The sequence below is a fragment of the Palaemon carinicauda genome, chromosome 12, assembly GCF_036898095.1.
Source record: "Palaemon carinicauda isolate YSFRI2023 chromosome 12, ASM3689809v2, whole genome shotgun sequence".
Classification (NCBI taxonomy): Eukaryota; Metazoa; Arthropoda; class Malacostraca; order Decapoda; family Palaemonidae; genus Palaemon; species Palaemon carinicauda.
The window spans coordinates 140,219,799-140,235,793 of record NC_090736.1 but is presented as its reverse complement, the minus strand read 5'-3'; the positions used below and the strand labels follow the sequence as shown (position 1 = coordinate 140,235,793).

The 15,995-nt window shown below is 39.3% G+C and overlaps 1 protein-coding gene across 1 annotated transcript; it reads left to right on the top strand.

The window, feature by feature from the left end:
• The first annotated feature begins 646 nt into the window (after positions 1-646).
• Positions 647-4,418, top strand: LOC137651084 (piggyBac transposable element-derived protein 3-like). Its single transcript, XM_068384221.1, has 4 exons — positions 647-684; positions 1,669-1,983; positions 2,201-2,588; positions 2,760-4,418. The coding sequence occupies exons 1-4, from the start codon at positions 647-649 to the stop codon at positions 3,807-3,809; spliced, it is 1,791 nt and encodes a 596-aa protein (XP_068240322.1). The 3' UTR covers positions 3,810-4,418.
• Positions 4,419-15,995: the final 11,577 nt, after the last annotated feature.

Genomic DNA, 15,995 nt, shown 5'->3' with positions numbered 1-15,995 from the left:
GGAAAATTCTGTTGACGACCAAGGAAAAAAAAAGGACCCCTCTACTCATGTTTTAAACCCAATTAAGTCGGGTAACAAACGGAAACTCCGAATCCTTCATGTTACCCAAATTCCAATAAATACTGATTATGATATGATATATAAAGCATTTAGATGCTATGGAGTGATAAAAGAAATTAGAATGAAACTTGAAAATGAAAAATGGCATTCATGGATAACTTATAACAATCATGAAGAAGCATTCAACGCAATATGTAACATCAATGATATCAAAATTAATAACTTAAATGTCATGGGTGCCCTATGTGATAAGATACCAAACAGTTTGGATGTATATAGACCTGCTGACTGGTTTGAGAAAGATATCGATTTAACTATGCTCCCCCAAAGAAAGCCAAAACCACCAATGTGGCTTGTTGCTGAGCCTAATAAAGGGAGTAATGGGAATTATTTTAACCCATTACAGCCTAGCGGCAGCAAAAGCTGCCACTATATTCTGAAGTGTTCAGAATCCCCTGTATATCTCACAGCCTTATCTTACATTATGAGCATGTTGAAACAAGTTCATTCTTGCTGCTGACCGGGCCACATTACCCTCCAGCTCACCTAATGCTGTTAGTTGAGCTTAGAGTGTGAATAAGTTAAGATGGCTGAAAAGAGTACTACATTTAGTCGTAAAGAAAGGTATTTTCTATATGAAATTTACAACCATTTCAAAACATTTTTACCGTGTATCCGTGATCTAGAGGTTTCTTTTTTGTGTGTTATCTGTAAAATATCTCTGCAATTTTTTTCAAGGCCATCACTGAGAAAAGCATTTTTGATGGCAGCTTTTGCTGCCGCTAGGCTATAGCGTAATCATTTTTTTCCGTTTTCTTATATGGAGTTCATTTATTTTTCAAATAGTAGTCAAAATTGAATTAGCATATATTTAGTTCGTAGATTCAAGACTGAAATAAGGAATTAACTTTGAATGAACTCAATTCTTTGTTTTTTACTCGGCTCCACAGGAGTTTTATAGGAAAAAGTGATGCAATTTATCCTGCTCATGGATGTTTTATCTTACTAACGTAACATTAGTGTTCCTACAAAAATGATATTACATGTAAGTGCATGTCGATATATAGGTCTATATATATATATGCATGCAAACACACACAGAATATATATATATATATATATATATATATATATATATATATATATATATATATATATATATATATATATATATATATATATATATATATATATATATATATATATATACGTATACGTATATATATATATATATATATATATATATACATATATATATATATATATATATATATATATATATATATATATATGTATATATATGTATATATATGTATATATATACATATATATATATATATGTATACGTATATATATATATATATATATATATATATATATATATATATATATATATATATATATATATATATATATATATATATATATATATATATATATATATATATATATATATATATATATATATATATATATATATATATATATATATATATAGATATAGATATAGATATAGATATAGATATATATATATATATATATATATATATATATATATATATATATATATATATATATATATATATATATATTACATCTTTTCTGCAGACTTACTTTGAATGAAATATACGACCTTTTGGATGAACTCGACAATGAAGAAGTAGATATTTCTGTAAATCCCCCCCTTGAGGATCCGGATGCGGATACTGACCAAGACTCGGATGCTTCAGATGATGAAGTTACATGCAATCCTGATCACTTGCCCAGAAGGATTCTCGCCACAGACGTCGCAATTGATATTGCACGACATGTTGAAAATGACAGTGAAAAGACAAATGATGAAGAATTTCTTCCATCAACATCGAAAGAACCAGCCAAAAAACGCCAAAGGAAAGGTTTTGAATGGCATCGAAACAAGATGCGGTATGTAGCCTATATCCAATTGGTACTTGTGACATCATGAAAATAGTACATAAAACTGACTCTGGCTTAGTACCCTTACCTGGCCATACTATTTTTTTTTTCTCTCTCTCTTTCCCTTCCTGCTCCTCCTCTACCAGTCTCCTGTTTTACCTTACTGTGGAAATTTGACAAACATAATTAGATTTCTTTATTTCCTCCCCTCCCTTTTTTTTTGCAGAGTTAACAACGCTGTTCCAGATTTTGTCCAACAACCAAATGAAGAGATTGACAAATTGAAAGAAAAAGTAAATAACCCTGTTGACTGCATAAATCTTTTCTGGACTGAACAATGGATTGAAGAACTTTGTCATCAGAGCACAATATATGCAGAACAAAAGTCGCTCTCTAAAGATCACATTACACCACAAAATATGAAGATTTTTCTTTCTGTTCTTATACTTTCTGGCTACAACAAACTTCCCTACCGAAGAATGTACTGGTCTGAAACTCCTGATGTATTCAATAACTTGGTTTCTGAAAGCATTAGGAGAGATACATTTGATAAAATTCTTAGAAGTCTTCATTTTGCTGACAACATGAAAATGACTGACGACCGATTTTACAAGGTAAAAGTTATGTTTCTTTTTATACTATAAACTCAGATTATGGTTTTGATGACTTATCACATAAATAATGTGTGTCGATTTATTTCTTTTTTATTTTGTTTTATATACTGACGAGCTGAAATATATTGACAAATAAAACCTTATGTAAATTATGGCATTCTAAATTTTCAGGTACGTCCACTTTTCCAGCACCTCAATAGTGTCAGCAATCTTCAGTTTCAGCAAGAATTCCATAGCATAGATGAAATTATGATCCCTTATTATGGAAAACACGGGGCTAAGCAGTTTATAAGAGGCAAACCAGTAAGATTTGGTTTCAAAGTGTGGGCTGCATGTACTTCAGACGGATCTCTTCTCTATTGTGAGCCCTATTGCGGGTCTGACACCAAAATCCCTGATATAGGACTGGGCCAAGGTCCAAATGTCGTAGTAGAGATGTCTAATAAGAACAATTTACAGGCTGGCCAGCATGCAGTGTTTGACAATCTCTTCACCTCATTACCATTGCTGGAAAATTTAGCAAATCGAGGAATAGGAGGTACTGGCACACTAAGAGAGGATCGTCTTCATGGTGCCCCGCTGATGGAAAAGAAGGAAATGGAGAAGAAAAAATATCGAGGGTACATGGAAGAGGCATTTACTGGTAGCACATCAGTTGTAAAATGGAAGGACAATAAGGTAGTTTCTGTGGCTTCAAACAAAGTAAGAATGCTTCCAGTACAAAAAACAGGGCGATGGAGCAAACTTGAGAAAAAGCACATTGAGGTTGATATGCCCAATTCCATTCAGGTATATAATAAACAGATGGGTGGTGTTGACATATTTGATCAACAAGTATCGGCCTATAGAATTCGAATTCGTTCAAAAAAATGGTGGTGGCCAATCTTTGCTTGGAGCATCAATGCTCAAGTTGTCAATTCATGGATGCTTTACCGTAAACTGGGAAATACAATCCCTTTGCTAGACTTCATCCGACATTTTGTAATTGCTATAATGAAGCAATATGGTGCTCCTCGTACATCTCCTGGCCCTAAAAGACTGTCTGTTGGAATTGCAAAGGATTCCGTGCGGTATAATGGTGAGCAGCACTGGACCAAGAAAGGAGAACAGCGTCACTCAAGATGCCGTGAATGTTCTCGACGCACAAAATACATTTGCAATATGTGTTCTGTACCTCTTCATCCAGAATGCATGGAGCCCTATCATAAAATACATCTGTAGTGTATAATGAACAACAGACTGAAGCTCTATAGGGATAACCTCAGTTATACAATACATATCACACAAGTACAGGAAAATAGAGCAGTATGGATATGCAACTTATGCAATATGTTCAAGTATTTTTTTTCTTTTTTTTATTATGAATCAGTAAGAATTTGGAGTTTTTGTGGTGACGGGCAAGATTAGTGATGATAATTACTAGAGATAATGATGTTATGTTTGAAATACTTAGGTTTGATGTAAAATTATATTGTATGTTAAAAACAAAGATTTTGAGCATTCAAAACGGCTGATGGCAGTAAGATATGTTATATAATTTAATTTTTTATGCGCTATAATTCCGGTAGAATTTGCAATTCTATTCATAAAAGACATGATTAGTAATGGTAATTACTAAATGTAATAAGGGAATGCTCTAAATACTTATGTTTGTTAAAAAAATCATATGTTATATCTAGAATGAAAATATTTTGTTCATTCAAGTGCCTAGTGGCAGCAAAAGCTGCCATCAAATAAATCATACTTAAGAAAGGAATTTTTTTATGGTGATGATTTTATGTTGATAGTAGACCAAAATAAAGTATTTTCTGCAAATATGGTCTTTTTCAAACCAATAGATAATTCTCGTCCTTAATGGGTTAAAATTAGCAAACTAATTCAAAAAAAGGTAGGAACCATTGCACCAGGTGATATATCTCGCTTTGGGAAAAATAGCTTCCTAATCCATGCAAAATCATACACGCAATCAGTAATACTGTCTAACCTTATGACAAGCAGTGATGAGGATATGTTAGATGTCAAACCCCACCTAAACTTTAGTTACGGAAGGGGAGTAGTCTTCAATAAAGATCTGTATGAATTTACAGAAGAGGAAATACTAGCCATGTGCCCATTAACAGTGTGGAAAGTGCATAAGATTCCTGGGACGTCAATGATTATCCTTACTTTCCAGGATGCTGATGTGCCTTTCCACATCGATATTGAAAATGAAAGAATAAAAGTTCGACCTTTTAAACAAAATCCCTTACAATGCTTCAAATGTTTCAAATTTGGACATCCTTCTAAAGTTTGTAAAAATGAAAAAATGTGTAGCATCTGTGCCAGTCCTTATCATGGAGAGTGTACACTTGAGCCCAGCTGTTTGAATTGCAATTCAAACCATAAGTCAACTGACAGGAGCTGTGAGATTTATAAGTTTGAAGAAGCAGCCCTCAACAAATCCAGTGTAGAACACATAAGTGTAGGACATGCCAAAAGACTACTGAAAAAACCAAACAGCTATGCAAAGGCACTGAAATCAAGAGAAAATATACCACAGGAGTCATCGAACCCACATAGTGCTGCCAGTAATTCCAATGAAAGAAATACATCATCTAATGATAGTAAAGTTTTACGTGACAAGGTAAGCATATTGCCTTCCAAGGCTTTGCCACTGTGTATTAAAATTGCGACACTGCCCACTTCTATACAAACTTCATCCCCCATTACCAGCAATAGTACTAACCTCTCTCAGGCCATGTCCTTGCCTGATTTGATGGAGGTTCCACCCGAAACAAAGTTACCAGGTGCACCTGTGGTAGGGAAGGTGCAAAAACCTGGTAGATCCTCACCACCTATAAATAGGAAAAGAGAGACCTCCATCTCTCTCACCCCCTTCCATAAGAAATATTAGAGTTATGACATCAAATAAATATGATGTTTTGTCTGTTGATGTTTCTGATCACCCAGAAGACAATTTAAATAAATCAGAAATTCAAGTTGAGGTCCACCATCCCCCTCAACAATTGGATCAGAAGGACAACAAGAAAAGCACAAACAAAAAACCATATTTATCAAGACCCTCTCTAATAAAACCACCGGGAAATAGCATTAGATCAAAAATTGCTAATGGGAAGACTTCATCTAAAAGCTCTTCCAAAAAATAAACCATAGTTTTTTCCTCCATTTTGCAATGGAACTGTCAGGGTTTGAGGGCGAAATATGAAGAACTTAAGCTCCTAATTCACGAGCAATCCCCCATAATTGTATGTCTACAGGAAAGTATGCTTGATTCTAACACTCCTAGTCCTCGAGAGTATGTTAGCTATAGAACACCATATAATCAACAAGCAGGGAGCCATGGCGGAAGTCTCATGTACATTCGTCGAGATGTTCCCCAAATACCCATGTCTATACGTACAACCCTGCAGGCAGTTGTTGTACAAATTGATATAGGGAGAAAATATACAATATGCTCTCTGTACTTACCTCCAAATGATAATATTTTATATGATGATTTAGCAGAGGTCATTCAACAACTCCCTCAACCTTTTCTCTTACTGGGAGATATGAATGGTAGACATCCTTTATGGGGTGATGTTTTGGCCAACACAAGGGGCAATATTATCTCATCAATTGTGGAGAATGAGGATGTGGGACTCCTTAATACAGGAGAGCCCACACACTTCCATGTTCAGACAGGTACTTTGTCATGCATTGACCTTTCAATTGCAAGCTCTAACTGCCTTCTTGATTTTGATTGGAGGACATTAGATGATTGGCATACTAGTGATCATGCACCAATCATTATAAACACCAACAAGGGTCCGCCTTTGCAAAGATCGCCACGTTGGAATCTAGACAAGGCAGACTGGGTTAAATTTTCCGAGCTAAGCGAAATCGAAGGGAGAGCAGAACAGTTTGAAAGTGTTGATGATGCCATAGACCTACTGAATGGAACTCTTCATACAGCAGGAGTCAATTCAATTCCCAAAACAACAGGGTTATTCAAACGACGACCAGTCCCGTGGTGGTCTTTAGAACTAACTGCACTCCACAGAGCCACAAGAAGATCTCTAACACGATTGCGTAGACGCAGAACTGATGAGAATTTAACTATGTACAAGAAATGTAGAGCACAGTTCTGTCGTGCCATGAACGAAGCAAGTCATGGATGTCTTTTGTTTCCTCCATTAACAGTAGAACACCACCATCTTCTGTGTGGAGGAAAGTAAAAAAGATAGCTGGCAAATTCACCCCCAACCCACCACCAGTGTTGAAGGTGAATGGCCAGTATGTAACTGAAGCAAATGAAGTTAGCAATGCTATGGCTAATCATTTTTCAAATGTATCCAGTAAGTGTGAAGGAGCCCCTGGTCACCAGTATAGGAGCACTGAAGAAAAGAAAATTTTAAATTTTGCAACAAGAAGGGAAGAGTTGTATAATTCTCCTTTCACTGAAAGAGAATTTGATTCCGCACTTGCTCATTGCAACGATACAGCCCCTGGACCCGATGGAATTCCATATGCAATGATTAAACATGTCCATTTTAATACAAAGCTATTTATTTTAAGCATTATTAATAGAATATGGCATGATCATAGTTACCCAAGTGTTTGGGAACTAGCCATTATTTTAGCTTTTTTAAAACCCGGTAAAGACAAGTTTTTAGCAGCAAACTATCGTCCTATTGCATTGACATCTTGTTTATGTAAAATCATGGAGAAGATGGTCAATGCAAGACTGATATGGTACCTTGAAAAGAAAGGTATTTTATCACCGATTCAATGTGGATTCCGAAAAATGCACTCAACGACTGATGTGTTGATACGACTTGAGTCTTCTATTTGTGAAGCCTTTGCTTCCAAACAGCACCATGTTACAGTATTTTTTGACCTTGAAAAGGCATATGATACCACATGGAGATATGGTATTCTTAAAACCATTCATGAATTGGGATTGAGAGGAGAGCTGCCACTATTTATTCAGGCATTTCTTACACGTAGAGTTTTTCAAGTGAGAGTGGGGGAAACTCTATCAGAGAGTAAGTGCCAGGAAGAAGGAGTTCCTCAGGGTAGTGTGCTGAGTGTAACCTTTTTGCACTAGCAATTAATGGGATATCCTCAGCCATTCCCCAGGATGTTCTCTCAACATTATTTGTGGATGATCTCTCAATATCATTTGCTGGCACTAGAATGGCAATGGTTGAGAGAAAAATCCAACTCTCTATTGATAAAATTATCCAGTGGGCTGACATGAATGGATTTAAGTTCTCGACAAGTAAAACTACCATTGTCCATTTTTGTCGTATCCGGGGAGTACATCCAGACCCGGATATATACATTAAAGGTCAACGGATACCATGTGTATCGGAAACCAAATTTTTAGGTTTGATATTTGACTGTAGACTTACATGGGTTTCTCACCTAAAAGCGCTAAAAGCTAAATGTGTTGAAGCTCTGAATATCTTAAAAGTATTGTTCCATACATCATGGGGGGCAGACCGCAATACTATTTTAAAATTATACAAGGCCTTGATTTTTTCCAAAATTAGTTATGGTTGTGAGGTATATTCTTCAGCCACCCCAAGCCGGTTAAAAATATTAGATTCGATACATCATGCAGGTATTAGATTGTCTACTGGAGCTTTTAAAACCTCGCCTATCCCAAGTCTCCTTGTTGATGCTGGAGAGTTACCTCTAGACCTTTACCGAATGTCTTCCATTCTTCGGTATTGGTTTAGATTGCAAAGACTCCCTAACTCTCTAGCCTTTCAGACTGCAAGCCTTTTAAGACAAGCATCATACTTTGAGTTGCACCCAAAATCTCCTCAACCTTATGGCTTTCGGGTGAAACGTTTATTAAATAGTCTGGATATAATTAGAAATAAGGTACTTCCATTCAAGGTATCATCAACGCCTCCATGGAAGTTACCAGAGATATATTTTTGTAAATATTTTATTGGAGATAAGAAGAATATGTCAGACATAGAAGCCAGGTCTCTTTTTAATGAACATGTTAAAGAACATAGAGGATCAACTTTTATCTATACTGATGGCTCCAAATCTGATGCTGGCGTTGGATTTGGAGTACATAGTAATGGTTTTAATTGTAGAGGTGCACTTCCTCTGACCGCTTCCATATTTACTGCCGAACTGTATGGCATATTAACTGCTATTGAGAAAATAGCGTTGGAGAAGGAGGGTAATTTTACAATTTTTAGTGATGCAAGGAGTGTCCTTAAAGCTATGGAAGTTTTTAATTCTAATAACCCTCTAGTTTTAAAGATTTTAGAATGGCTTTTCCTTATTGGACGGAGAGATATAACAGTTCAATTTTGTTGGGTTCCAGCACATGTAGGTGTGTCCGGGAATGAGAAGGCAGATTCACTGGCTAAGGAGGCTGCATCCGAGTTGCTGCCAAGAAGGTATCCCATTCCCTGTAATGATTTCTTACCTGACATCAAGAAATTGGTTTGCAATAAATGGCAACAGCAATGGGATAGTCAAGATGGCAATAAAATGAGGGAAGTAACAAATGACATATCTCCTTGGAGGTATAATATGATGCCCCGAAAATGGGAGACGTGTCTTTGTCGTCTCCGTATTGGTCACACTCGGTTGACACATGAGTTTCTGCTGAAGGGCCAACACCAACCGTATTGTGACAACTGTTTAGTACCTCTAACAGTAAGGCATTTGTTGACCGAATGCCCCAATTATAACATCTTGCGGAATAGATATTTGTTTGAGGCTCGAGGTGAGGGTGGCAGGTTCATCCTTGCCAAGATTCTTGGAAATGATGTGTCCTACCATGCAAGTGGCATTTTTAGATTTCTTTCAGAAGCAGGTCTTCTGAAAACTATTTAACTTTTATGACATTCAATTTTTATGATTTCAATTGAATACTCTTTAATTTTTTATTTTATTTAATTTTTTACTTTTGTATACATAAATTAAATGTTACCGGCGTCAATGACCTTAGATGTCAGGATGCCTGAAAACTTTAAATCATTCATTCATTCTCCTACTCTAGGAGACGGGGAGAAGTAATCCTCAGCGGCGTCCCTGACTTGATTGCCAAGACTCAAAATGCGAGTGTGCTGCACCCTAGGTGCAGCCCATATCGGATAAAGAGTCGTCATTCAGTAACAGAAGACCCATTAACTGGGGTTTTTACCCAGTGAGGAGTCTGTGGTGTTAACTTAAAAGAACGACACCAGCTCACCCCCGTGTGTCGGCACTGTTGACCAGCATGGGGAAGGTCAAGAGGAGGATCAAAAGGATTTCCTTCTCCTCTGGGATCGGAAGCCTATTGAGGTTGCTCTCAATCTAGACCCTCCTCCATCCTAAGGCTCATAAGGTCAGTGGCTTTGCTACATCCCTGGCGTTCAAGAAAATACTCTGTGGCGCAGATACTGTTATTGGGCATGTGGAAGCGTCAATCGACCCACACGGCCCACCACCTACAAAGATGTAACCCACAGGAAATTGGAGACCTTTTCCATCGGTCCTGTGCTGGTCACACAACAAATGGTCTAAACACCTCTGGCTCCTTGATAGACAAGTAGCAGAAGGTTGAGGGCTGAGGTTACCCGGATTACTCTGGGGTGAATGAGTGAGAATGACTGGCTCCTTTCTTCCTTTCACTTTTTCCCCTCTGAGGAAAACAACTCCGCAAGGCTCAGCATAGCTGACCTCACCTTGCTGCAGGTAAGACTCATTTCCCTTGTGCCTCCAAAGTATAGAATAATATTTTGTTACGTCTCCAATACCTTTTTCTAGAGAGGGTATGGGGTAAGTTTAAAGAACAATATGTTTTGTACTTGAGTTCCTATGTTAAAGACAAGCCACACTGTTAGTTCCACCCACGCACAAGCTTCTACAGGCCACTATCAGTGCATTACCTCATATCGGCACTTTATTTTAGTGAGGGTAGGGTCCCTTCTACTATCGATCACAGATCGAAGTAGAGAGGACCCCAGGTCATGACCACGGCCAGTTGGTGAGGACTTCCTCCCTCCTAAGAGTAAGTCACCCCTATAAATAGCGGAGGGTTTGTATTTATGCCATAACAAATAACAAATTTGTAAGTAATTTGTATTTTTCCTGGTATACAAAACTGGAGCTATTTATACAAATTGTCCCGCCACCCATCCCCCGAGAAGTCCTGCCATAAAGCAAAGTGGTTACTCAGCCGAGAGGTGTGAGTGAGCGGGGTAGCCTACCCCACCCCCCACCCGCTAACTACCGGATGGGGTAGTTGTCTCTCACTAAAATTATCATGGCTCGTCTTTCAGCTACGCCGAAAGTATACCCCTATAAATACCTCCAGGTTTGTATACCTGGAAAAATACAAATTACTTAGAAATTTGTTATTTTACTAAACAATATGGTCCTTAATCCATCTTCTAATCTGTATTTGTCTTCAATGTACTGAGTTATCAATGATACCAAAGAATTTATAGGGAAATTGGTGCATCTAATCCTCATAAAACATTTTTGTTCCGTAACTGGAATACAAACCACGCTATTTATTACGTGTTATACTTTCGCCGGACCTGAAATGACGAGCCATTAAAATTTAGCGAGGGTTAACTACCCACACTGCTAGTTAGCAGGGGTAGGGGGGGGGGTAGCTTGCTACCACTCCCGTTCACACACTTGTGATTTAGTTACTTTACTTTTGGCTCGGATGGAGATTGGTAGTTTCTGCTCTTCCTCCTCGCCTATTCTGGACTGCTATTAATTTTTGTCTTCCAACTTAATTTTTCCTATACAGTCTATATATATATATATATATATATATATATATATATATATATATATATATATATATATATATATACAGTGATACCTCGGTAGTCGAACGACTCTATACTCGAACAATTCGGAGTTCGACCAAAATTTTCGAGAAATTTTTGCTGCGGTGCTCGACCAAAAATTCGGTACTCGACCAGCCGAACACGTGACGACCGCATGGGCTTTGTGATGATCGCGCCATCTCGGCCACTCTCGCTTGTTCGGGAAGCATCAGTTCTCTCGAGAGCGTCACTCAGACAACGCGCGATCAGCATTCGTTGTGATTTAGTGATTTTCAGTGCTTTTAATTGCTTTTTTAGCTTTCATAATGAGTCCCAAGAAAGTAATGAGTGTTAAGGGGAAGGAGAAGAGGAAAACAGTGCGAACAACGATCGAGTTGAAGAAGGAAATTATAGCGAAATATGAGAATGGTGTACGAGTGTCCGATTTAGCGGTAGAATACGGAATGGCGAAGTCGACCATTTCTACGTTTTTAAAGCATAAAGAAATGATTAAGAAGGCGAATGTTGCAACGGGAGTTACGGCGGTAACTAAGCAAAGGCCACAAGTGATTGAGGAGATGGAAAAGTTGCTTTTAATATTTATTAAAGAAAAACAGTTGGCCGGGGAAAGTGTTAGTGAAGCGTTCATTTGTGAAAAAGCGTTGCATATCTATGAAGAATTAGTGAAGAAAAGTCCGAGTACCAGTGAAAGTGATTCATTTACATTTAAAGCGAGCAGGGGTTGGTTTGAAAAGTTTCGTAATAGAACAGGTATTCATCGTGTTACTAGGCATGGGGAGGCAGCTAGTTCGGATCAAATTGCAGCCGATAAATACGTGGGGGAATTCGATCGGTACATAAATGAACAAAATTTGATCGCACAACAAGTCTTTAATTGTGATGAGACTGGGTTATTTTGGAAGAAAATGCCAGCCAATACGTACATTACCAAGGACGAGACGAAGATGCCAGGTCACAAGCCAATGAAAGATAGGCTAACATTGTTGCTGTGTGCAAATGCAAGTGGCGATTGCAAGATCAAACCCTTGTTAGTGTACCACTCGGACAACCCCCGGGTGTTCAAACGAAATAATATTTGTAAAAGTGCACTACCAGTTATGTGGCGCTCGAACACTAAATCTTGGGTCACAAGACAATTCTTTACTGAGTGGATAAACGAAGTGTTTGCCCCCCAGGTTAAGGCTTACCTCATTGAAAAGAGCTTGCCAATGAAATGTCTTCTGGTTATGGACAATGCTCCTGCACATCCTCCAGGTCTCGAGGATGACTTGAAAGAAGAATACAGCTTTATCAAAATCAAATTCTTGCCCCCCAATACTACTCCCATACTCCAGCCCATGGACCAACAGGTCATTTCAAACTTCAAAAAACTCTATACCAAGGCCCTTTTCAGAAAGTGTTTTGAAGTGACCAGTGACACGAAGTTGACCCTAAAGGAATTCTGGAAGGAACACTTCAGCATCCTCAACTCTGTTAACATGATTGACCAAGCTTGGCGAGGTGTGACCTATAGGACATTGAACTCTGCCTGGCGTAAGCTGTGGCCATCATGTGTCACAGAGAGGGAGTTTGAAGGTTTCCAACCAGAGGCGGGTCCAAGCACTGCTACCCCTGTAATTTCTGATGACACTGATGTCGTTGAGGAAATTGTTGTCATGGGCAGGAGTTTGGGGCTTGAGGTCGACAAGGATGATATTGATGAGCTTGTAGAAAGCCATTCTACCGAGTTGACTGTGGAGGAATTGTTGCACCTGCAACAACAACAGCAGCAGGATCTGATTGTGGAGCAGGAATCTTCAGAAGAGGATGAGGTAAGGGAGGATGTTCCAAGTTCTCTCATCAATGAAATTTGTTCCAAGTGGGCAGATGTGCAGGCTTTTGCTGAAAAATACCACCCAGAAATTGCAGTAGCAAACCGGGCAGTGCATATGTTTAATGATAGTGTCATGTATCATTTTCGAAGAATACTGCAGAGGAGGAAGAAACAATTAACAATAGACCAGTTTTTCACAAAAGAAAAGAAAGCTGCTACATCAAAGCCTGTTTCTCCTCCAAAGAAGAGACAAAGAAGAGAAGAAACCCCTGAAATAGATCTGCCCACCCTTTCATTGGAGAGAGAAACAACTCCTGAAGGAGAACTACCCCGCCACATCATGGAAGGGGACTCTCCTTCCAAGCAGTAACCTCCCCCTTCCATCCTCTCCACATCCATCCCTGTATGCCATCGAACCGCTGCTCAAAGGTATGTTCACTACAGTACAGAAAATGGTTTGAAATTGTTTTATTTTAGTACAGTAAATGGTTTAAAATTGTTTTATAGGATTTTCTGACCAATTTCATACACATTTAGATAATTATTGTTGTTTAGGTACACGTTTTATTAATATTTTGGGCCTGTTCGAGTGCTTGGGAACGGAATAGAATATATACCATTATTTCTTATGGGGAAAAAAAATTCGGTACTCGAACAAATCGGAGGTCGAACACGGATCTCGAACGGATTATGGTCGAGTACCGAGGTATCACTGTATATATATATATATATATATATATATATGTATGTATGTATGTAAGTAAGTATGTATAGGAAAAATTAAGTTGGAAGACAAAAATTAATAGCAGTCAAGAATAGGTGAGGAGGAAGAGCAGAAACTACCACTCTCCATCCGAGCCAAATGTTTATGTATATATATGTGTATAGAAATGTGATAAGTGTCTTTTTCAGTGTTTGTGCTGTGGGTTTGATACATATACGACAACGAAACCAGAACAAGGCCAGCACAGTTCCACTTCGTGGGGAACAACCTCTCCATCTCTGGTCCATTGGTCTTCCTGTCCGCATATAACCGTTGACTCGGCCGCCGCAGGGGAATCGTCATCGCCTGGACCCTCTTCATTCTACTATTGTCTTCGCCTTTTCCCTTTTCCTACGGAAAACATGGATTACTGAGCGAAGGGAATGTGGCCTCTCAGAGATTGACTACGGTCTTTCTCTTCTCAAGGTCGTTCACCTTTCAACAACAGTGTACTTTTAGGAAGAGCACCTTTCCCATTCGCGTGCTAGGTTGCGCTTCCGATTGTTTGTCTCAATTAATTTTTAGTGAAATTATAATTGTAATTTTAACTTTTCAGCTTCTCTCCTTGGGGAACACTGCCCTTCGGAGGATCAGTGGTTATCACTATTAGTGAATATTCTTAGCTGATTTAAATAATTGTAATTCTGTTTTTTTATTACAGTTACTCCGCTCCCCCCTTCTCCTGAGGATGTCAACTGGGGAAGTAAGGGCGCAGTACTTATTTTTATGTAGTTCCCTCTTCGGAGTTCCTCCCTAGGGAATTTTCTGTTAAATAATTAATTTTATTTTTCCCAGTTAACTACGCAGTTTTTTCTTCGTTCGACTAAGAGTGATGACGAAGCACAGCTGTTGTTCATGCCTGTTGAGTCTGCTGTCACTGCCATCCCTCAAAGGACGTTGTCATGGATGTCATCCCTTATCTTAGAAGTACGCCCGTGACAACATGACCAGCGCTTCAGATCACCTTAGAACGCTAACCAGGAGGTTCGCCTCCAGGGGTTGGACAACTTTCCCTTCCGAGGGAAAGTTTCCTCCCTAGTTGTGATGTTGTTTCTCCCTTCCGAGGGAGAATTTCCCACATCTCATTAAATTCATCGTCTCCGACTGCTGTTGCTGCCTTCGCCCAGTTTTCTCTTCCCCCCTTGCTCAGGGGCGGAGCACAGTCGTAGGCAAGTCTCTTCTACGAAGTGATCACCTCTTTCGCCACTCATAGAGACTCTTCTTTGGAGGATCGCTACTGTTGAAGGTCAGCTTACAGATCCACCGGCCCTAATGGACGTCATCATGGGCGTCATCAAGTCTCTTCTACGAAGTGTTCACCTCTCTTGTTCGCGAGAGAGGCCACTCATAGAGACTCCTTTTCGGAGGATCGCTACTGTTGAAGGTCAGCTTGCTGATCCACCAGCCCTAATGGGTGTCATCAAGTCTCTTCTACGAAGTGTTCACCTCTCTCGTTCGCGAGAGAGGCCACTCATAGAGACTCCTCTTCGGAGGATCGCTACTGTTGAAGGTCAGCTTGCTGATCCACCGGCCCTAATGGGCGTCATTCCTTCTCTCAGAAGCATGCCCGTGGCAACACCTGATCAACACTTCAGACTCCGATTGCTGTCTTCGCCTCAACTACTCTCCCGCCTTGCTGAGTCTCTTCCTTCATGGGTGGAGCACAGTCTTAGGCAAGTCTCTCCTACAAAGTGTTCACCTCTCTCGTTCGTGAGAGAGGCCACTCATAGAGACACCTCTTCGGAAGATCACCCTGCTAAAGTCAGCTTGCTGGTCCACCGGCCCTCATGGGCATCATCAGTTCCTGATCATCATACCAGCAGACCTACCAGCGCAACCTTGCGCTAAAGCTTAGTGAGTGGACTTCGGTTCGGGATTCTTCTATGGACCTTTCACGGTTGCCATCGGTGGATGTTCGCCCTTCCAAAAGAGCACATCCCAGTTCCTGATCGTCCTGCCAGTTGACCTGGCAACCTACCACGTGCGTGCACGCTCACCCAACAGTCTTCCTAGCGCACGCGCCAGTG

What these genes read in the sequence shown, in the direction of transcription:
- LOC137651084 (XM_068384221.1), top strand. Translation starts at nt 647, where the DNA reads ATGGCTGAAAAGAGTACTACATTTAGTCGTAAAGAAAG. An exon ending in TGGCATCGAAACAAGATGCG is followed by an intron (nt 1,984 to 2,200) that starts GTATGTAGCCTA and finishes TTTTTTTTGCAG; the next exon opens with AGTTAACAACGCTGTTCCAG. An exon ending in CTGACGACCGATTTTACAAG is followed by an intron (nt 2,589 to 2,759) that starts GTAAAAGTTATG and finishes CTAAATTTTCAG; the next exon opens with GTACGTCCACTTTTCCAGCA.